Source organism: Hypanus sabinus, chromosome 16, assembly GCF_030144855.1.
Source record: "Hypanus sabinus isolate sHypSab1 chromosome 16, sHypSab1.hap1, whole genome shotgun sequence".
Classification (NCBI taxonomy): domain Eukaryota; kingdom Metazoa; phylum Chordata; class Chondrichthyes; order Myliobatiformes; family Dasyatidae; genus Hypanus; species Hypanus sabinus.
In genome coordinates this window covers 16,314,483-16,338,002 of record NC_082721.1, presented here as the reverse complement: position 1 = coordinate 16,338,002, position 23,520 = coordinate 16,314,483, and the positions used below count along the sequence as shown (strand labels likewise).

At 42.5% G+C, this 23,520-nt stretch overlaps 1 protein-coding gene across 7 annotated transcripts in view; it reads left to right on the top strand.

The window, feature by feature from the left end:
• The window catches only part of LOC132406030 (transducin-like enhancer protein 4), a 248,613-nt gene that overhangs the window by 126,882 nt on the left and 98,211 nt on the right, over positions 1-23,520 (top strand). For all 7 annotated transcript variants that reach the window (XM_059991186.1, XM_059991184.1, XM_059991183.1 and 4 more), the window contains exon 8: positions 5,395-5,417. In XM_059991186.1, the coding sequence (XP_059847169.1) occupies positions 5,395-5,417 (23 nt within the window). The remainder of the gene's footprint in view (positions 1-5,394; positions 5,418-23,520) is intronic.

The window sequence follows — 23,520 nt, the reverse complement described above, 5'->3', positions numbered from 1 at the left end:
AGGTGTGTGATTTTAGGTTTCTGTATCTACTGCCTGACAGGAGAGGGGAGACTAGAGAATGTCTGGTGTGGTTGAAAGTCTTTGATTAAGTTGGTTGCTTTACTGAGAAGACAGAGCCCACAGAGGAGAAGCTGGTTCAGGTGATGTGTTGAGCTGTGTCCACAATTCTCTGCAGTTTCTTATGGTTTTTAATCTTGTGATCAAATGAGGAAAACTTGATGAATTTAGTGTTACTTGTAAATTAGGAAGGGAAGTATAGAAAAGTTGAACCAAGGCTGAAAGGGAGATCACCTAATGGATGACAATATTTCTCTTGCATCACAGTGGGAACTTAGCTGCCTAAGCAGGAGTTATAGATGAGTGAAAAACATTTCATCATGAAAGGCTTTGGAGTTTATACAGTGCTGATCGAAGTGAAAGGAAGCATGCACAGAAAATAATAGGAAGTCAAACTACACAGGACACAGTTTACATAGTGGTGCCTGAGAATCAAAACAAATAAAAACATATACACCACCCCATTCTTGTCATTTTTGCAACTCTCCCAGAACCAACCTAGGTTACTTTTAATTGCCTATGTGGCATTTCCCATATCGAGCTTGGAATGATTGTAATGGTAGAGAAAATGTCCAAAAAGTAGAATTGTTATGAATAGTTTTGGTGTGCTTAGAATCTTGGTCAATAGTTATTTTCATTTGGGAACATTTAACATTGGAAAGTAATTTTTTTTTATCATGCTTTCTAGACTGTAGTTGACAATTCAAATAATGAGATATTTGTACCAAGCATTGGCAGAGTTCATGGCTCCTTTCTAATGGACGTCAAAGTTAAGGCATTGTCTCATTTCTCTTCTTTACCTGTTCTACCAGAATATATATAAAATATATGGTAAGGGACTTCACTACCCAGGGATCAAAGGGATCAAATTGGAACAGAAAAGGCTACCTAAAGTGGTGGATACAGCCCAGTATATCACAGGCAAAGCCCTCCCCATCTTTGAGCATACTTACAAGAAAGCAGCACACACCTTCAAAGACCCCACCATCCATGACAAGCCCTCTTCTTACAATCACCATCAGCCTGAAGGTGCAGAAGCATTAGGTCTCACACCATCAGGTTCATGAACAATTATTGCCCTACAAACACCAGGCTCCTGACCCGGTGTGCACAACTTCAGTCACCACTACTCTGAACTGATTCTACAACCAAGAGACTCACTTTCAAGGACTCTTTACAACCCACGTTCTCGGTGTCATTTGTATTTGCACAGTTGGTCTTCTTTTGCACACTGGGTGTTTGTTGGTCTTTGTTTATGTATGGCTTTCAATAAAATTCTATTGTATTTGTTTTTTCCCTGTAAATGCCAGCAAAAAAAAATAATTTCAGGGTAGTATATGATAACATGTTTGCACATTGATAATAAATTTAGTTTCAATTTTGAACTATGATGGTCTTGGAATTACTCAATCAGAACTATCAGAGCACTGGGAGACATTTACATCGTGACAGTAGTGTTCAGTGTGACCTGACTATTTCTGCATTAAATTTCAATAACATTCATCCTCCTTGTGTTTTGATAAAGGGCTCAATATAGGGTGGAAATATGCCCTAGGGCTAGCACAGTAACACCTTTACAACCTGCTTATATGGATTTAAAGTTCTGAAGGAAGTAGCTGGAGAGATTGTAAAGGCATTAACAATGATCTTTCAGGAATTGATAGATTATGGCATTGTACAGATAACTGGAAAATTGCAAATGTTACTTCGTTATTTGAGAAGGGTCGGAGGCAACAGAAAGGAAACTACTGACCTGTTAACCTGACATCAGTGGTTGGGAAGTTGTTGGAATCAATTGTTAAGAATGAGATTACCTGGAGGCACATGACAAGATAGGCCAAAGCCAGCATGGTTTCCTGAAAGGAAAATCCTCCTTGATTAACCTACTGCAATTTTTTGAGGAAATTACAAGCAGGGTAGACAAGGGAGATGTAGTAGATGTGGTGTACTTGAATGTTCCGAAGGCCTTTGACAAGGTGCCGCACATGAGGCTGCTTAGCAAGATAAGAGCCCATGGAATTACAGGGGAGTTACTAGCATGGGTGGAGCATTGGCTGATTGGCAGAAAACAGAGAATGGGAATAAAGGGATCCTATTCTGGCTGACTGCTGGTTACCAGTGGAGTTCCATAGGGGTTGGTGTTGGGACCGCTACTTTTTACAATTTATGGCAATGATTTGGACAATGGGATTAATGGATTTGTGCTAAATTTGCCAATGATACAAAGATAGGTGGAGGAGCAGGTAGTGTTGAAGAAGCAGAGAGCCTGCAGAGAGATTTAGATAGTTTAGGGGAATGGGCAAAGTGGTAAATGAAATACAATGTTGGAAAGTGTATGGTCATGCACTTTGGTGGAAGAAATAAATAGGAAGACTGTTATTTAGATGTGGAGAGAATTCAAAGTGCAGAGATGCAAAGGGACTTGGGAGTCCTTGTGCAGGATACCCTTAAAAGTTAACCTCCAGGTTGAGTCCATCTTGAAGGTGAATGCAATGTGGCATTCATATCTAGAGGTATGGAATATAAGAGCAGGGATGTGATGTTCAGTCTCTATAATACTTAAAGTATTGTGTGCAGTTTTGGGCTCCTTATTTTAGAATGGATATACTGACATTGGAGAGGGTTCAGAGTAGATTCACAAGAATGATTCCAGGAGTGAAAGGGTTACCGTATGAGGAACGTCTGGCAGCTCTTGGCCTGTCGAATGAGGGTGGATCTCATAGAAACATCCCAAATCTTAAAAGGCCTGAACAGATTTGATATGGCAAAGTTATTTCCCATGGCAGGGGATTCTAGGACAAGAGGGCGCAACTTCAGGATTTAGAACAGAAATGCGGAGAAATTACTTCAGTCAGAGGGTGGTAAATCTGTGGAATTTGCTGCCACGAGTGGCTGTGGAGGCCAAGTCATTGGGTGCATTTAAGGCAGAGATAGATAGGTTCTTGATTAGCCAGGACATCAAAGGGTATGGGGAGAAGGGAGGGGAGTGGGGATGACTGGAAGAATTGGATCAGCTCATGATTGAATAGCAGAGCAGTCTCGATGGGCCAAATGGCTTCAATATCTTATGGTCTTATGGAAATATCACTTGTCCAAGGAGAAAAAATATCATAAGGAGATCATTGCCACTCACTGGGCAACATGTACATCTCAGCACAAGGAGCAGTGTCACTAACAAACAACAGAGTCCCTAGTTTGTGTAGCTCGCCCCTACAGCTGAGCAGAACCATTGGTGAATTATCAATACTGGTTACTACAGGCACGGAAAGTACTAGACCTTTGGAAAGCTCCATCTCCTTCCCCGCTATACAGCTGCAGTGACCTGGTGGAGACTCAAACACATTTCTTTGTTGTTTTGTTTTCTACTTCTCCTCTCCTTGCTCTGCACTCGTGCTGTGAGCTTGCAGGGGCAACGATTGAGAAAATGAGGTTTGTTGCAAGTAGACAGGATCAGAATCAGGTTTATTATGATTGACATATGTTGTGAAATTTGTTTTGTAACAGGAGTACAGTGCAATACATAAATTACTGTAAGTTACAAATAAGAAATATAAAAAAGGATAAGTACTTCAACAAGTGAGATTGAGTTCCTGGATTCATGGTCTATTCAGAAATCCGATGGCTAAGTGGAAGAAGCTGTTCCTAAAATGTTGAAAGTGTGTCTTCAGGCTCCTGCGCCTCCTCCCTAATGGTAGGAACAAAAAGAGGGCTTGTCTTGGATTGTGAGGGTCCGTAATGAAAAAAGCCAGCTTCTTGATGTCCTTGATAGTGTGGAGGGTATTGCCCATGATGGAGTTGGCTCAGGTTACAACCCTCTACAGTTTTTTTATCTAATCCTATGCATTAGAGCCTCCATATGAGACCTTGATACAGCTAATCGGAATGCTCTCCACACGTACGTCTGTGGAAACCTGCTAGTCTTGGGTGACATACTAAATCTCCTCAAACTGCCAATGAAGTACGGCCATTGTTGTGCCTTCTTTGTAATTGCGTCAATATGTTGGGCTGAGCAAAGATCTTCAGAGATGTTGTCATCCAGGGTATTGAAGCTGCTCACCCTTCCCACTGCTAAGTCCGTCCTCCAGATTTCTCTCCCTGAATTTCACTATCAGTTCCTTGGTCTAACTGAACTTGACTGCAAAGTTTTTTGTGACCAAACTGTCGACCAATTCTCCACAATGCAGAGCATGATCTATCACTATTAGGGAGCCCTACCTGTATTAACTGTATCTATTTGAGTAAATGAGACTGAGGACTGCACAAATAGAGATCTTCAAAATGATGACAGAATACATGCCTGTGGGCAAAAGCCAAATGAGAGGACAATAATCTAAGGCAGTGGTCAAAAACTCCATTTGCGTATTCAGAAGAAACTTCTTTAGTTGAAGAGTAGAGAGAGAGTATGTGTCCTGGTCTCTCATAAAGTGCTCAAAACAAAAGTGATAAGTGGCTTTAAAGGAAGATTGGGGAGATAAAACAATAGAAGGTAATCCTTCAGATTCAGATTGACTTATTTATCGAAACATAGAGTGAAATACATCTTTTGCGTTAACAGCCAGCACAACCCAATAATGTGCTGGGGCAGCCTGCAAGAAGATTTTGGATAGATTTAGGTGATAAAAGATTGGGAGGCATGAGTCAAGTTTATACACTGGCATGGACAGATTGTGTTCAATAGCCTTGTTCTGTATCGTGTATTCTATATAATGTCCGTGTATCTAAGTGTGTTTCAGTGGTGTGATATAACATCCTGTATAAATGTGTGGTTCATGCACACATAGTGTAAGGAGTATTTTTGCTTGGCCTCACTCGGCAGTGCAGGCTGTTTTTCCATGCAGGTGTTTCACACTTTACCCCAGGTGTTCCCAGGTTTGTGTTTGGTGGATACGGCCTCCGCCTCATACCCATGAAGACCCAGCAAGCAGAAGGTTCACAGAGTGTTAGATCTCTGAAGAAGAATTCTGTTGAACAGAACTCTGTGGATGTAACATGTTAATTCCTGGTGTCTCTGGGCAGAGGGATTGTCCAATAATTATTCTGGTATTCTGTATGAGGGCCATTGAGTGCATGAAATGAGTCACTAGTCAGGGTTGAGATTTAGAGAAGGTAAAAGAAGGTCTTTCATGGTTTCCATACTGAGGGCACTGCAGTTTTGCTGAAAATATTGGGCAGTTTCCCCAATAAATCAGATACAATGGGGAGCCACGTGGGCCGGAGTGATTTTGAATGCAACACTGTGCTTGATTTTTGAATTTTTCTCTAACTAACCTGTTATTTCCTGATTTTTTTTCCCTCTGCCCTCAATCTTCTGCTGTTCTTCACCTGGACCCCATCCAGACCGAGATCGTGATGCCAGTAGAGTAAGTCAATTTCTACATTGTATTTTGCACTAATGTTAAGATTTGTGAATTCAGCTCAGGCAGTTACACACACCTATGGGCCTTTGGATTTCACCCAAGAGAGACCAGTACTATAGGAACATCATCTGGGACAGGGAGGATCACAGAGTGAACTCCACCCCACTGCAGTTTAAGTACCCACTCCTTCTACCCACCACGAACAACTGAACATTGCAACGGTGCATGAACCAACTAGCAACAACTACATCTTAAATATACCCAGCACTTGTACTCACCAAAGAAAATCTGCAGGCATCACCATCCCAAGGTCCATACTGTGATCATGCCGCCCACAAAGCTACACTGTGGGGCTTACAGGGTCAGCTGAAGATATGGGGACGTGTTGCCACAACTGTTGCAAGCTCAAATTGTGAAGTATTCCTGACTAATGCATCAACACATTCACGAGAAGCACCCAGAGTTTTAACAGTGGTAATAATATGACACGATCAGAAATGCTGATATAGCCAGTATGTTTTTTTTAATTAATGGTAAGTTGATGCTGGTAACAAGCCCAGGATTTATTGCCCTTTTCATTTGAGAGAGAACTTCTTGAACACCTTGTGTGATACCTGTTCAATGCTTGCTAGGCCATTGTATTGGATATGGAGTCACATACAGAATGGGTAAACATGGAAGATTTTGTTTCTGCTAAAGGCCATTAGTGAATTAGATGGCATTTCATAACAATTCTCTGGTTATTAGGGTGGGTTATTCTTTAATTAACTTTAAATTCCTCAGCTGTCATGGTTGGATTTTAACTACATATTCTGGATCATTATTCTGGGTTTTAGGATTACTAGGATAGTAATTTAACACTTAAAGTATTGTATTTCTGTGTTTGTAAAACTGAACAATTAGCTGCATTACACAGCAAAATTTCATTATCTTTTGGGGAAAAGATTGTTCAAAAATATATTCCTAGAGTTTAACAATTGGGTAGTGTAATTAAAATTCCTTTGGGATGTTTGTCATTTTTAAACTTTGTAAAATAGCATTTATCAGGGTATTTTCTTTTGTTAATCCCATTAATCATTTTAGAATCCAACATAAACCTTCCCAAAGAGGAACACTCTGTGATGAATAACTGGTAAATTTGCCCTTTGATTACCTGTGTTTGCAAAGCCTAACTAAAAAGCAAAACAGAGGTGTAACATAGTCCACCTTCTTACTTTCTGCTCGTCCCACAATACAATGGTAATGAAGTTCGTGATCAATCACAGCAATTGCTTTCCCTTGCAAGGTCTTCAGCAGTCTAGAGAAGGGACAAGGAGAACCAAAGCAAAACAAAATGTTAGAAACACTCCGCAAGTCAGGCAGCACCTGCGGAGAGTGAAGCAGTTCATTTTTCTGGTCTACGATCGGAAATTGGGGGAGAAAAAGAGAAAACGGTTTTTGATAGCAGAGAAGTTAGGGGAGGGATGGGTTGATATTGTTGATAGTGTGGCGTTGTTCCTATTAAATGGGTTTATGCATTGTGTTAATAACAAATCTGTGGAACTATACTATACTGGCTAGGGTATACAAACTGTATATGAAAAATCAAGTCAAAATGATGAAAGTGGAACTGGCCAGTTCCAATACAAGCTTGGAACTTTGAAGTTCAAAGAACATATATATTTTCTTGTGGGTATTCACAGTAAATACAAGAAACACAATAGAATCGATGAAAGACCACTCTGAGCCAATGTGAAAAAGTCAACAAACTGTGCAAAACAAAGAAAAAATAGAGACATAATAATAAATAAGCAATAAATATGGAGAACATGAAATGATGGAGTCCATGAAAAAGAGTCCATAGGTTCTGGGAACATTTTAGTGAAGGAGTGAGTGAAGTTGAGTAAAGTTATACCCTCTGGCTCAAGAGCCTGATGGTTGAGAGATAATAATTGTTCCTGAAATTGGTAGTGTTATTCCTGAGGCTCATATATCTTCTTTGTGATGGACACAGAAAGAAAAAAGGATGGCTTGGATAGTGGGGGCCTCTGATGATAGATGCTGCTTCCCTGCAAAAGCACTCCGTGTAGATGTGCTCAGAGGTGGGGAGGGCTTTACCTGTGGACTGGGTTGTATTCACTACTTTTTGTAGGCACTTCTATTCAAGGTTATTAGTGTTTCTATATCAGGCCATGATGCAACCAGTCAATATACTCTCCGGCGCATATCTATAGAAGTTTGTCAAAGTTTTAGAGGACAGGCCAAATCTTTGTAAACTTTTAAGAAAGTAGAGGCACTGCTGTTCTTTCTTTATAATGGCACTTACATTCTAGACCCTCTGAAATAACAACAAGGAATTTAAAGTTGCTGACCTTCTCCACCTCTAATCCCCCATGAGAACAGGTTCATGAACCTCTGGTTTCCTCCTCCTGAAGTCAATAATCAGCTGCTTGGCCTTTGCTGACATTGAGTGAAAGGTTGTTGTTATGGCACCACTCAGCTAGATTTTCAGTGTCCCTCCATTCCGCGAATTATGATTCGGCCAACAGCAGATGTGTCATCCGCGAACTTAAGTATGGGTTTGGAGCTGTGCCAAGCCTCACAGTTGAGTTTAAAATGAGTGGAGTAGGGGGCTAAGCACACAGAGTTGTGGTACACCTGTACTAATGGATATTGTGGAAGACAGTGTTGCCAGTCTGAACTGAGTGGGATCTGCAAGTGAGGAAATTGAGCATCCTGTTGCACAAAGAGCTATTGAGGTCAAGGTCTTGAAGCTTATTGATTAGTTTTGAAGGGATGATAGTATTGAATGCCAAGCTGTTTTCAATGAAGAGCATCATGATGTATGCATCTTCACTGTCCAGTTTTTCTAGGGTTGAATGATGAGCCAATGAACTGGCATCTGCTGTTGACTTCTGGCAGTAGGCAAATCGGAACAAATCCAAGTCACTTCTCAGGCAAGTGCTGATATGTTTCATCACTAGCCTGTCAAAGCCCTTCTTCACAGTGGATGTAAGTGTTACTGGACGATAGTCATTGAGGCAGGTTAACATATTTTCGTGGGCACTGATATAATTGAAGCCTGCTTGAAGTTAGGTACCTCAGACTGCTGAAGGGAGAGGTTAAAGATATTGGTGAACGCTCCAGCCATTTGATTGGCACGTGTCTTTAGTACTTGGCCAGGTACTCGCATCTGGTCAGGATGTTTTCTGTGAGTTCACCCTCCTGAAGAATACTCTCACATTGGCCTCAGAAACGGAAGTCATGGGATTATCAGGGGCTGTGGGAGTTTGTGAAAGTTCCTCCATGTTTTGATGACCAAAATGAGCATCGAAGGCATTGAGCTCATCTGGGAGCAAAGACTTGTTGTCACCTATGACACTTGGTTTCGCTTTGTAGGAAGTGACAGCATTCAAACCCTGCCACAGCCGTCGAGCATCCATAGGTGATTCAAGTTTGGTCCGGAATTGCCATTTTGCACATAGAGAGTTGTACCCAGACCTCCTGTACCTTCATCACCAGACCGGAATGCCACATATCTGGCACAGCATATTGCAGGTCTCATGGTTCATTCAGTGCTTCTGGTTGGGGAAGACCCTGAATGATTTTGTAGGGACACGTTCGTCTACGACTGTTTTATAAACTCCCTGACAGCTGTGGTGTATTTGTTCAGATCCTCTGAGTCCTTGATCGTGGTCTAGTCCACGGGCTTGAAGCAATCTCGTAGCTGCTCTTCCGCCTCCCGCAACCTCCCCTTTATTGTCCTTATCTCTGGAGCCTTGATCTGCAGCCTCTTGCCTGTATGCATGTAGGAGGGAGACTGCCAAATGATCAGATTTCCCAAAATGGAAATGAAAGGTAGGCATTCCTAGTTACAGTATAGCAGCGGTTAAGTATGTTGGGACCCCTGGTGCTGCAGGTAGTATGTTGATGGTAACTGGGCAGAGGTTTCTTCAACAAGTCTGAATGAAGTACCCAACAATGCTTTGAAAGGTGTCGAGTTAGTCTGTTTCCTGTTGCTGACGGCGGTACTCAGTACCTTAAATCCCTGCTTAACACGGCTACATTGGTCTCAAGGCAATTGATTTTCTGACCACATGCAAATTAATTGTGTACTCTGTTGCTGGTGTGTAATTTACTGAGCAAATTGGCTGTAATTTTCACTTTGAATGATTTGATAATAATTTCAACCATATGCATGGATTTTCAATTCTGTCACCCAAATAAGATTTCCCTGGAATCATTCCTTGACTTAGATGTGCCCTAATTCCACAGGGTATTGTCTCCTGCTCTAATAATTATGCTCTTCTGTTGATATGTGATTCAAAGCTGCAGGCTCCTGTATTTTGCCCTTGAGTACTCCATTCAATTGTTGTCTTGTCCTATGCTGACAGACGTCATCATTTTAAGATTGTCGCCAGGTTCTGCCATACAAAAGTGGATTGATTTTGGACTGCAGCTAAGAAAAAGCAAGGATATTGAACTTTCTTTTTCTCTTATTTTGTCACAAAGCTTTTGTTGCTAACACAGCAAACATACTAGATGGTTTAGGATTTGAAGGTTGGCTTTAATAGAACCTGTTCCTCTAACGCTACTATTGATGTTGTCAAGTTCAGGTACTTGCATCTATTTTGAAGTCACTCAGATTTTTATGATTGGTTGCTGTCAATGTCAAGCTCCTAGTTGATGGTTGACTAATTTTATGTGATGAAGACTTGTGACATGCATTGTATTTGACAATAGAAGTTTAATGGATTTATCTTTAGATATGTCCTGAAGTGCTGCTCGTTGTGAAGATGGCATTATTTTTTATAGCAATGCCTGCATCAGTATTTATTGGAGACCTTGAACCATTGTGTCCTTTTAGTGAAGTTGTATCCCTTCTCATATTGAATTCAGGTTCCAGGGTATCCAGTACTGGTGGAATGATATGTTTCCAAATCAGGATAATGGAGGACTTGGATGTGAATGTGTGGATGGTGTTGCTCCCATGATATGCAGTGCTTGTTCATCAAAGGTGGTAGATTGGGGCCTTAGGAGATGCAACCGAGGAAGCCTTGGTGAGCTGCTGCATTGTCTTTTTCCAGGTATTGACCACCACAACAACTGTATTCTGGTTGTGGAGGAACTGAAGAACTAGGCTGATGCATGTAGCCTTCCCTGCCAAAATAGATTCAAACCTCCTCAAAGGTCAAAGTAAAATTATTATCAAAGTAGATTTATGTATACAAACCTGAGATTTATTTGAGTGTTGTTTATGCTTCACTCATCCGGGAGTTCTGGCAGTGGGTCTCAGCCAGTTGTGCTGCATAGCTTGTCAAAGAATTTTCCACTTAGCAGCAGCTCCATCAGTGACTAATTGGATGTATGTACATTTCAAGTTATGCCAGGGATGTTTCACAGGAAGTAAGCTTTTCGTTTACTGGAAGTGACAAATATTCCATCACGTCCCAGAATTTTTGGAAGCACTTGAAGTTTCAGGCAGTGACTCAATAACCATGGTCTCCAGCCAAGTACCTGCACCTGCAGCCACAGCATTATGGAGCGAGCCCATTAAGGTTTCTGCTGTATGGTGACTCACAGAGTGGTGATAGATGACACTGCTGGAAATCCATAACTTTTCTGCAAACCACAAGAATTGTGTGGTGTCTCACACATGCTTAATTTTATGTATATGATAAACATAAGAGGATCAGTAGCCTTTTATGAAAAGGCTTTGAAATAGTTCTTATAGAACAGGAAAATTATGACTGAGTCACATAACATGGAAACGTTGGCAAACGTTGTTGTAGGAAGGGAGATGCAGGAGATTGCAAACTGGAAATATTAATACCCTTCAGAATCAGAGTCACTTTCTTGCCAGTATGTGAAATATACCTTAATTGATTGTGATTCAGTGCCAAGCAGAAAATGCGGGACAATACCATGACAGACAACACAAAGGCAACCAACAATTTACAAGACACCAGTGCAAACGGCCGTGAGCAATCAACAATTAGCAGAATGGTCACATGCACAAATGTCAATAGTCAAACTTATGAACAGATTAAATAATTATCAACAGAACAAGGAGAACAGGAAAGACCATTTAATAGATGTTGTGCAGGGACAGTTAGTGTATTACACCTGAGTGAGTTTTGTGAGCAGCGAGACAGCTATAGGAAAGAAGCTTCGGAGGTGACAAGTGAATAACTTGTTGACTAGGTGACTGCTAGGGTGCGTGGAATCAGCAGTGATTTTTCAACTCTTTGCCCTGGCAAGGAACAGATCTTTTTTTATGTCTGTAGCCAGTGATTGTCTCTGCTGAGTGCAGCATTGCTGAACCTGAACTTGGAGAGGAAGGAGGCGGTGGGAAACCAAATAGTGACGGAGGTGGTCGCAACACAGTCAATGATGGTAATACACTTGTTGATAACTGTGATGAATCAACCAGCCTGAACATTGGTCAGCAGCGCTTTCAATAGTAGCAAGGAAAACAAGTAATATAATATAATATAAGGATCTCTTGTATATTGCACGTATATCTCTTGTATGTCTCATGCAGAGTAGACTCAATGGGCCAAATGGCCTAATTCGACTCCTATATCTCATGGTCATCTGATGACTGAGGCCTGGGCAAGTTCGTATGGAAGACCTGCAGTTGTCCAAGCTGCAAGTCTCCCCTCTCCACGCCACCGATGTTGTCCAAGGGAAGGGCATTAGAACCCATACAGCTTGGCACCGGTGTCGTCGCAGAGCAATGTGTGGTTAAGTGCCCTGCTCAAGACAACATGCTGTCTCAGCTAAGGCTCGAACTAGCGACCTTCAGATCTCTAGACCGACACCTTAACCATTTGGCCACACGCCACACAGACAATGGTCTCATGGTCATATTGGGCCTGGGGTCTGTTGAGGCAGATGTGTTGGACAGCTCCACACGTCTTGGTGCGTGGCCAAGTGGTTAAGGCTTTGGGCTAGCGATCTGAAGGTCGTTAGTTCGAGCCTCAGCCGAGGTAGTGTGTGTGTGTGTCCTTGAGCAAGGCACTTAACCACACACTGCTCCTGCACGTTTATAGCCCAGTGATGGCAGTTGGTGCAGTAAGGACAAGACAAGACAAGGCTTCTGTCGGATTTTTCATTTATCAGTGGTTCTTCATTGGATGCAGACACATTCCAAAATAGTTCAGGGACATTTTTTGGGAAGTGTTACATTTACTGGAAGTACAGATTATATGAAGGTATTTTAATATATTAATAGGTTTCTATTCCTATACTTTTAGATTGCATAAAATTTTTAACACTACCAGTCCTCCAAGTTTTTTGTCGCCCAGAGTGACTTAAGGTCCAAATGTGCACCATGTTCAGGTCCGCCTTCACATCTGAATTTGCCAATTACGTTGCTCATGGGTAAGCAACACAGCTTTTAAAATTTTGAATTTAATGTTCAATTCCTTCAATGTCAGCAATCACATCTAACCCTGCGAACTCTCACAGGTGATTCTCCTCCATTTCCAGTCACTTGCCCATTCCTGGGGTAAATCGTGCTCTCTTTACCTGTGGAGGCGCTGAGTTTTGGAATTCCATTCGTAAATCCACCCCCCCTCCCCCAATCTCCAGTTTATTCATCAGTCCTTAAGATGCTCTCCACCCCAGCTTTTCGTCACCTGCAAGATTATCTCTTTCGGTCATTGAGTCAGAAAGCAGTATAGCACAGAAGCAGGCCTTTCATCCTCTCTAGTCTGTGCTGAAGTATTATTCTGCCTAGTTTGCATCCAGGCTGTGGCTCTCCATATCCCTCTCATCAATGTACTTATCCAAATGTCTCTTAAATTTTGCAATCGAACCTGCATCCACCATTTCCTCTGGGAGCTTGTTCCACGCTCTTGGCTCTAGACTCTCCCACAAATGGAAGCATCCTGTCCATGTCCATATCCACTCTATCCAGGCCTCTCAGTATTCGCTAAGTTTCAATGGTGCGATATTTATTTTTGATAACTTTGACAACTCTCCCGTAAGTGACCAGATGACATGTTTGCAGCAGTGGGAAATTTAAGCTCTTTCACCTAAGTTGCCACCTTACCCAGCAAAACCCCAAGCACTTCCCCTGTAGTTTCATGTACTGTCTGCTACAGTTCTCATTAACCTGGAGACAGCTGGTCACAATCATTCCACAATTTCACATCCCTGTCTCAAACACCAAGCACCCATTTTTCCACTGGTCCTGGTGTAGGACGATAGTAAAATCAAAGTTTCAAACGGTGAACCTATGATCCAATTCTGCTTGCTAAACAATATGCATAATGGCAATTAGGCAGTACCTATGCTAACCACCTTCTCTTGCAAGAGGATTAAAGTTTAGAAATAGTGACACATTGTTACAGTCGTACAGAGTGTTAGTGCAATCACAATCAGAATATAATGCAAAGTTTTGGCCCTCATATTCAAGAAAGGAAACACTAACGTTGGAGGCGGTCCAGGAGGAATTCATTTGGCAAATTCCTGGGGGCACGATAGCACAATAGTTAGGACATTCTCTCTGCAGGGCCAGTTGTAATATTGGGGGTTCAATTCCCGCGTCTGTCTGTAAGGAGTTTGTATGTTCTCCCCATGACCATGTGGGTTTCCTCTAAGTGTTCCGGTTTCCTTTTCCATTTTGAGGATGTACAGTAGGAATAGTGAGAGCAGGCATGATATTAATGGCGCTGGAAGTGTGACAGTGCTTGTGGGCTGCTCAGCTGCACTGATTTGCATTTCACCGTACGTTTTGACGTACTGTACCTGTGACAAATAAAGCTAATCTCTCTGATGATGGCAGAAAGAACTCATCTGTTTTTTTTGGAGTTCAGAAGTTTTTGGTGATCTTTTTATTTTATTTAGCGCCCCAGAGGAGATCCTCCGAGTCAGGCTGCACAATCCCCGACAAATTCGATTAACCCTAACCTAATCACGGGGCATTTTACAATGATCAATTAATCTACTCGGTACGTCGTTGGCCTCTGGGGTGTGGTGTGTGAAAACCAGGGCATCTGGGGGAAAACCCATGCATTGTGTAGGATGGACATGCAGACTCCATACAGAACAGCAGTGGAATTGAACCACTAACTCCAGAACACTCCGAGCTATAATAGTGTTCAGGGGTTACAGCAGGGTAGATATAGAAGTACTTCTCCCAGTGGGAAGGGAAGATCATGACAGGATAAGAGGACAATCATCGAAAACTGACGTGGATTAAGAATTTCTTCTCAAAGATGATGGCGAATCTCTGGAATTCTTTACCCTGGGGTGGGGTGGTAGCTGAATCATTGGAAACGTTTAAAGAGAAGCTGGATCAGTTTTGGAATGATTTTGAATTGTGGGCTATGTGGAGCTGAAGCCCTGGGGCATATCAGCCATGATTCTATTCTTTTATGAGGCAGTTTAGAGAGGCAATGTTGCCTACCGCCTCCTACTTTTCTTGTGCTTCTCTAATCACAGGAGGCCACTATTACGGGAACTAATGTAACTGTGTAATGAGCAGGGAAGTTTCAAGGTATGGCAGGAGAGTGTTATGCAAGTAATTAAGACATTTACAGGAAATGTGCATCATATGAAAAATTTAATCTATTGATAGATTCCTATTTATATACACATTCAATATGCATTAATAATCAGAATTGTGCAAGACAATACAATTCTTCTGAGATGTATTGAAGTGTATCATTATATTCTTAGTGGTCAGAGTTTAGTTGTTTGTCATTATCCACCCTAGATACCAAAAGGGACTAAGGTTGACAGGAAAACCATGTGCCACCCTAATAATTGATAGCTGGCTTGCAAAATGAGCAATAGGGCTGGTTTTATTGTTCCCCTGCTGTACCGTACATCTGGTGACCTGATTCTGAATAGGGAAGGCAAAGTCTGGCTGTTATCCCAAAATTTGCTGGCTAATTTCCCGTCCCTTGCATCTGCTGTAATGTTCCCAGGAATAGCCTTTTTTTTTGCCCTATTTCGGGAACGAGAAGGTTGCTGACCATCTGTGAAATCTCTGTATATTCCTTCCACCTCTAAGCTCTTGGACTGGCCCTGTATCTCTGGGGGTGAATTGTGCAGTGAAAGAAGAGATGCCTCCCGAATAAAGGAAGCTGTCAGTCACTCTGGATCACAATTCACCACTCAGACTTCAGGAAAGGTCTGCACTCTGGTGCGAGGCCTGTTGTTGTCGAATAGGCAATTCAACACCTAGTTTTACTTGGCTTAAAAAAAGTACTAAAAAAATAGGGTTAGGGAATCAAATGTGTTATGTTTTGTAGCAATATATTTACAATAATACTGAAACATTAAACACACAGCAAAATGTCTCTCCCGTTTATTTTAAGGTTTCTGCATTATATTACTCGGGGGGGGGGGGGGAAGAAGATAATTCACTGTGAACGCTTTGCAAGTTCAAAAAAAATCTGTGTCCAGATGACTCCTAAAAGCATGGTGTTCCCCTGTCCAGTGTTCGCTAACACTGTTCCTAGTTAAGAATGATATAGTTACAAAGCAGCTTTCCCCATTTCTTGGGTGTGGAGAGATCGGAAAAAGAGATAGTTTTCCTTTCTTTTCAATGTTTATCTTTGAAAGTCGAAAACTATAGGTTGAGCATTCAATTTAGACCCTTCTTTCAGGACATCCTGCCCAGTTGTTAGGCTGTAATTACTCTATAATAAGCTCTTTCTATTATAGACTGATCCTAATCTGTTTACAAAGTGAGTACTGTTTGATACTCAGTGTGTCCGTGTCTGTTGCCTTGGTTACACACTGGCCCTATTTTGTTCTAATTCAGCCAGCGCTGTGGGCCATTTTGTGCCTGTTGTGAATACAAAATGGAGACCTCCACACCGGGGAATCCCTCATGCAAGTCTGGAAGGGAGGGGTATTTACTCGGTATTCTGGTTGCCATGCTCAACAAGTGTAGGAAGACATTAAGCAAGAGTACTGAAGCGATGCCTCTAATAATTCCAGAAACAAGATATTTTGATTACAATTTTAGCCTGGAAAAGCGGTGCCTGTTTTTTTTAACGCAAATAGGGTTGAGTGATTTGCTTTAGGTGGATGTAATGATGGCTGGGTTAGGTTAGGGACAAGAATATCGGGGGAATAAAAACAACGGGATTAATGTAGGACGAGAGTAAGTAAGCAGTTGATGGGCCAAAGGACCTGATAATATGCTGCATCTTTCTATGACTGACTAAATGGTAGGAAGATATTCTCCTTAGCACATTTTTAAGGAATGCATATTTGAAGGTTTTAGGCAGGCGGTGCAGAAGCATAAAGAAAAGCAGTCTTGCCCCATGAGGATCATGATCCGAGCCTTAGAAAGGGGTCTGTGTAATACTCGCGAAAGAAAAATTTGCAAGACTATGGGCGAAGAGCAGAGTGATTGGCATTTCTGAGCTTGCTGCAACTGGAGCAGGCTGGACTCGATCGGCAGGATGTTCCTCTGTGCTGTGAAAGTTCTACAGATCTATAACTCTTCCAAGTGGAAGCTATTCAGCAGAGTTTCAATTCTAATGGGTGTTGCTGAGCGTCAATGAAGAGGTCTTGTCCTCCTGTCACATACCATTTGAAGCAGCGTGGAAGATGCACGGACAGTAAATGGTAATTTATTGACTTAGGGGAACAGCTCAGTTTGATCTATTTTCCTCCCACTGTTTGGGTGTGGATGTCCCCGGACAATGGCGTGCTATAGAACGAATCTCTCCTGACCTTTCTCTCTGTCTAACCCAGGGGTGCGGGGATAATTAAAAGCAGTCTATGATGTCACCTTGGTGGTCTAACCCATGGGCTGACCTATTCCGTTTGCCTTGGCACCCATGATTAAATATTCAAATTGATAATTATGCATGTTTTATAAATTAGGATATGCCACATGCACACTGCATTTGTTTTTCATTTGCATGGCGTGCAAAACCAAAACTCTGCAAAATACCTGTTGTATACACATATAAATAGGCAGCTGACAGACCAGGCATTTGATTTAGGATTGCTGGAAGATGGACCACCTTTGTGTGCTGTTATAGGAATCATTTGAGATGCCGGCTGGCACCGTAGCATAGTGACGAGCTTAACACTTTACCGGTGTGTGGGGTACAGTTCCTGCCGCTGTCTGTTATGAATTTGTCTGTTCTCCCTGTGACTACGTGGTTTTCTGCCGCGTGGTCCAGATCCCTCACACATCCCAAAGGCGTACCGGTAAGGGATAGTAAGCCGTGGGCGTACTTTGTTGGCGTCGGAAGCATGGCAGCACTTGCAGGCTACCCTCGGATTGTGTTGGTCATTGATAGAAACAACACGTTGAACATAGAATGGCATAATACGGGCTATTCAGCCAGTGGTGTTATGCACGCTTTTAACTTATTCTAAGATCAATTTAACCCTCCTCTCCCACATAGACTGCATTTTTTTCATCTATTGCCGAAGGGGTGGAGATACGTCTCTACCAAAACGGGTGTATGCCTCTCCTTCCTGTCAATCACCTGCAGGTCACCCTTGGGTGAGGTGTAGCATCTTGCCTACCCCCCAATCAGGGTCATATGAAGCCATGGGGACAGGTGGGTGATGGCTGTCTGACAGCCAGTGTATATCACAACTCCTGGCTATGCGGCCACTGATGGCAGGCAGACAATCTCTGAAGAATATTGATAATGGCCAGGGTCACCCATCTTGTAAAGGCACTGCCTAGAAGAAAAATTAGATATTTTTCTGTACAAACATTGCCAAAACAATCATGGTCATGGAAAGACAATGATCACCTGCATCACATAACAGAGCACACAGCAAGCAATAATGCTTATCTTTTAATTCAATTCAAATGAAATATCTATTATGACTTGACTGAGTCATTTTCCATCCATTATTTCCTCTAGTGATGTCATCAGGAAGTATTGTTTCCCTCTAAAGGAGGGGTTAACAACTTGTTTCATGCGATGGACCAATACCATTAAGCAAGGCGTCTATGGACCCCAGGTTGGGAACCCTTTCTCTAAAGATCCTGCAGACATATACCCTGCTGAAGTAGTCATTTCCCATCATTTTTTTTCTGATAATGTCACATCATCTGCCCCTACACCAGCTTCTCACCTCCATTCAGGGCCCCAAACTGTCCTCCCCTGCGAAGCAACTCTTCTCCTGCAAATCTGCTGGGGTCATGTATTGTGTCCGGTGCTCCCGATGCAGCTGGTGAGAGCCAAATGGGGACTGCTTCGTTAAGCACCTCCGTACCATCCACCACAAGCTGGACTTCCCTGAGGCCAGACATTTTAATTTGGATTCCCATTCCCATTCCAACATGTCAATCCATGGGCTCCTCAAGTGCCAAGATAGGCCACCCTTGGTTGGAGGAGCAACACCTAAGATTTCATCTGGGTACCCTCCAACCTGATGGCATGAATATCAATTTCTCCATCTGGTAAAAAATTCCCCCCCCCCCCCCCCCCCCATCTCCTCTATTCCCCTCTCTAACCTTTTGCTTCTTATCACTTGCCTATTTCTTCCCCTGGTTCTCCTCGTCCTTCCCTTTCTCCTATGGTCCACTCTCCTCCTTATCAGATTCTTTCTTCTCTAGGTTCAAAGTAAAATTCATTATCAAAGTGCATTCATGTCACCACATACAACCCAGGGGTTCTACTTCTGAAGGCATACTTAGCAAATCCTTAGAACACTAATTGTAACAATAAACATCAGCCCTCTTCAGCCCTTCATCCTTCCCACCCACCTGGATTCACCAATCACCTTCCAGCCAACCTCTTTCCCCTCTCCCCACCTCTGGCATCTTCCTTCTTCTCATGCAGCCCTGAAGAAGGGTCTCGGCTTGAAACATTGACTCTTTATTCTTTTCCATAGACGCTGCCTGGCCCGCTGAGTTCCTCCAGCACTTTTTGTGTGTTGCATTGGATTTCCAGCATTTGCAGACTTTCTAATGTTTAGTCATCACTAATTTCTGTTTTCCTCAGTGTCCGCCTCCACCAAACTGAAATTCATCTGTACATGCCAACACTGCTGATAAAAAGCTTAATAAAATGTTGTAAAAGTAATCAACAGGAAGATGAGCTTTCTTAAAAATTCCAAAGATGCTGAAGGATTATGCTTTTAGCCATTGGCAAAAATACAGTAGCAAAGCCCAGTTTTGAAGACATCATTAAAATTAGAATTTTATGGAACTAGTGTGCTTCTGTCTCTCATGAGCACTTTCAAAGCTGAGTTCTATTATTTATGTTTTTATGGTTTATAGTCTGTTTTTATTATTAAAATCCAGTGGGATTGTTTTACATCCTGCAGGATTTTGTAAGATTTTGGAGACACGGATATGATCATGACAGATTTGTGCTCGAGATTTTGGGGACTCATTTTATCATTCTTGAAAGCCGATGCAGACCTCTTTTAAATGATTCACCTGTTTGGACGGCTCACTTCTCAGGGGACCTCAGAGCAGCGTGGATTATGGAGAAGCCTGAGGCTTTGTTCTAACCTTGGGTCAGCAACAGGCCATGTTGTTCAAGCCATGATTTAAGGGGGCTGTTGAACATCATGCAAATCAGGGTGGGTTTGATTGGAACACGTCACTGCTGGCCTGTCACATTCTAATCTAAACATCCCCCTGCTGCCTGAATTCCAGTGACAAAACAGTGTGTTGAAGTAGTGCTTGAAACAACGTAAAATGTTATGAGACGATAAAACACCCACAGAATGACTGGAATGTATTTCTGGCTAAACCTGACATACTACTGCTGATTGTTTTCCTAACTATGAGCAGTAGCTCCTTTGACTCAATGGGTATGCACTTTCAGCATGATGCATGTCTTTGGTTTGCCAGCTTACATTAGAGATTTCTTTATTGTTTCACAGGATGTGGGCAGAGCTGGCATGGTGCCCATTTAATACCCATCCCTAAATGATCTAAGAAGATGGCGCTGTGCTATTTACCTGAACAGAAGTCGGAGAAGCTGAGGGTGCTGCCATTGTGTGAATAGTTAGGAAGTTGTGGGACTTTGACCCACAGCAGTTCATGGATTACCTCACTTACTTAAAATAACTTCACTTTACTCCCCTCCCAGCTATCTTGATTCATTTGTTAAGGTGTGGAAATCACATCTTGGAAAGTGGAGCAATCATGCATTGTACAAAGGGATCATGCATCTGTCTAAACATCAGGACATTAAATCATCGTGGTGCGTGCGTGACTCCTGCCCTTGTGCGACTATCCAAATGAATTGGACGTAGTGGAGGGAAAACCTTGATTTTCCACAACTGGAAAAAGCCTGCATTTTGATGGGAATGTTTTTATTGATACTGACTTTTTCTATCCCAGTCCTAGACTAGATGGGTCAACAGACTCATCAGCATTCCCTTGAATCAGACATCAGTAGGGGGCTTAAGGTACTGAGAGAAAGCTGGCGGCCATGGAACTCCATCCAGTGTGTTTGCACTTTCAGCTGTGGCCAGGAAATCTTCAATATCTTTTCAAACAAAAATCTATAGCATAGCTAAGCTCTTAGCATATTGGCAAAGCACCAAACCACTGATATTGAAGGGAAATTTAAGCAGGCAGAGGGAGCAGTTTGTGGTTTAATGATCTGATGTTTGACAGATGCACAACCCCTTTGTACAATGCGTGATTGCTCCATTGTCCAAGATGTGCTGGGTTGGCAAGATAGCTGGAGGAATGAGTGGAGGTGTTTCGAGTCAGTGCCTCTGAGGTAATCCATGAATTTGTTCATGCCACTTTGCTGAGAGTGCACAGGAGCGGGTTTGCCCGCGAAGTGCTCATGCCCTCATATGGGGATGACGCAATATGCCCATCACGGGACAGAGGCCCACACATGCACCCACAAGACAAGTTTGCGCCTGTTGAGTGGTATTCCAGCATGTTCCCTTGGGAAAGAAGAGGGCAGGGAGGGAAGTACGTACAAAGAATGGGAAAAGATTTATTTGTGGGCGGCACAGTGGTGTAGTGGTCAGCAAAATGCTATTACAACACCAGCAACCCGGGTTCAATTCTGCCACTGTCTGTAGGAGTTTGTACATTCTCCCCCTGTGACTGCGTGTGCTTCCTGCAGGTGCTCTGGTTTCCTCCTCCTTTCCACAGATGTACGGGTTAGTAGTTTCATAGGTCACATGGGTGGGGCCTCGTTGGACCTAGACATTCCTATTACAGTACTACATCTCTAAGAAAATAACTGTTCAAAAAATTCTCAGGACTTGGGTGTCACTGGTAAGGCCAATATTTATTATCCATCACTAAACGCTCTGAGAGGGTGGTGATGAATTAAATTGACTCTGGGAGTGGTGTTCCCGCATCTGCAGAATGTCTTGTGTTTAGGATGAGTCAACTTTGTCTACTGCAGTCAGAGTAAATGTACCTTCAAAGCGCTTTTGGCTAGGGAGTGGTAGGATTTAGACCCAACATAATGTGAGTTCAAGAGCAAGGTAATGTTGCAACTCCATAAAACCCTGGTCGGACCTCACTTGATCACCCCATTATAGGAAGGATGTGGAAGCTTTAAGCTTTAGAGAGGGAAAATTTACCAGGTTGCTTCATTTGTCTGGATGTTTCACGAGAATAGTTTGAGTGAGCGAGGGCTATATTCATTGGAGCAGAGGAGGATGTGAGTTGACTTGATTGAAGTGTATAAGATGATGAGAGACAGAGATTTTTTCCCAGGACAGAAAAGGATAATATGTGGAGGTATAATTCGAAGATAGTTGGAAGAAAGTATGGAGAACATGTCAGATGTAAAGTTTTTTTTTACACAGAGTGGTGGGTGCATAGAATGCATTACCAGTGGTGGAGGTAGATGCACGAGGGAGATTTAAGAGATTCTTAGATAGATGTGGATGATCAAAATATGGCGGGCAATGTGGGGCAGGAGGTTAGATTGATCTAAATGTAGGTTAAAGGGTTGGCACAGCATTGTGGGCTCAGGGGCCTGTATCGTGCTACATTGTTCTATGTTCTAATGGAGGAGTGGTGATATATTTCCCAAGTTGGGATGGCGTATGATTTGAGGGAGTGTCTACAGGAAGCTTCCCAAACATCTGAATCCCCTGCTGTCCATTGTGGTAGTTGTGGCTTTGGCTGGTGGTATAGTACATTTTGTACCTGCAGCGTGGATGGTCAGAGCAGCTCTGGGGTGCCAGTCAAAGCCGTTGGCTCTGCAGTTTCAAAGCGGCAGCATTTTCGTGCAGCGAGGTCTGGAGAGCCCTGTGCGCTGTGCTGCGGTCGGCTGTCAGCCAGGATGTTAAACGGAAGCTGCGGCTGCCGTCGTTGGGTTGGAGTTTGCTGGCCGATGCTGAGTGTTCAGTTTTCACATAGATCTCCCGTCCTCACAGATAGCTGCACAAACCACAAACTCTGCTGTGTGGTAAAGTGGAATAAGGTTGAAAGATGAACATGGTGAGAGCTTCTGCAAAGCCTGTGCAGCCTGCCGTGTACAAGAGTGACTGAGGACAAAGGTTCTGAGCATTTTTATCTATTCTTTTTTTTTCTGGATCAAGGGTCAGCATTTATTGATATGCACTGCCTCATCAACCACAAAATCTTTATAGTGAAGGTGTTCCCAGTGTGCGAGGTAGGAAGTTCCAAGAGTGGAACTTGTATTATAACTGGGTACTGGTAGCCTATTAAAGACCTTAATTAAAATATAGAGGAACTTACTTCAGTAACTGCCTACAGATGTGTGGGAAAATATACTTATCATGTGTACATCAAAACATAGGGTGAAATGCATCATTTGCATTAACAACCAACACGCCCAAGGATATGCAGGGGGCAGCCCACAAGTGTCGCCACAGATTCCGTCCCACAGTGCTCAGCAGAATAACACAAGCAGCAGCAACAGCGAGAATAGCTGAACCAAACAAGACAATAACAAAACCAGCCCTGCCCCACTCACCCACCCTCTCATATAGAGAAATGGCTCCAACCATAGGACAGGCTGCCACTGGGCCTCCTCATATAGAAAATGTAGTTGGGTTGGACTTTTTAAATATATATTATTTCTGTTTTTGCATAATTTTTAATCTATTCAATATACGGATACTGTAATTGGTTTACTTAATTATTATTTTTTTCCTATATTATTTATTGCATTGAACTGCTGCTGCTAAGTTAACAAATTTCACATTACAT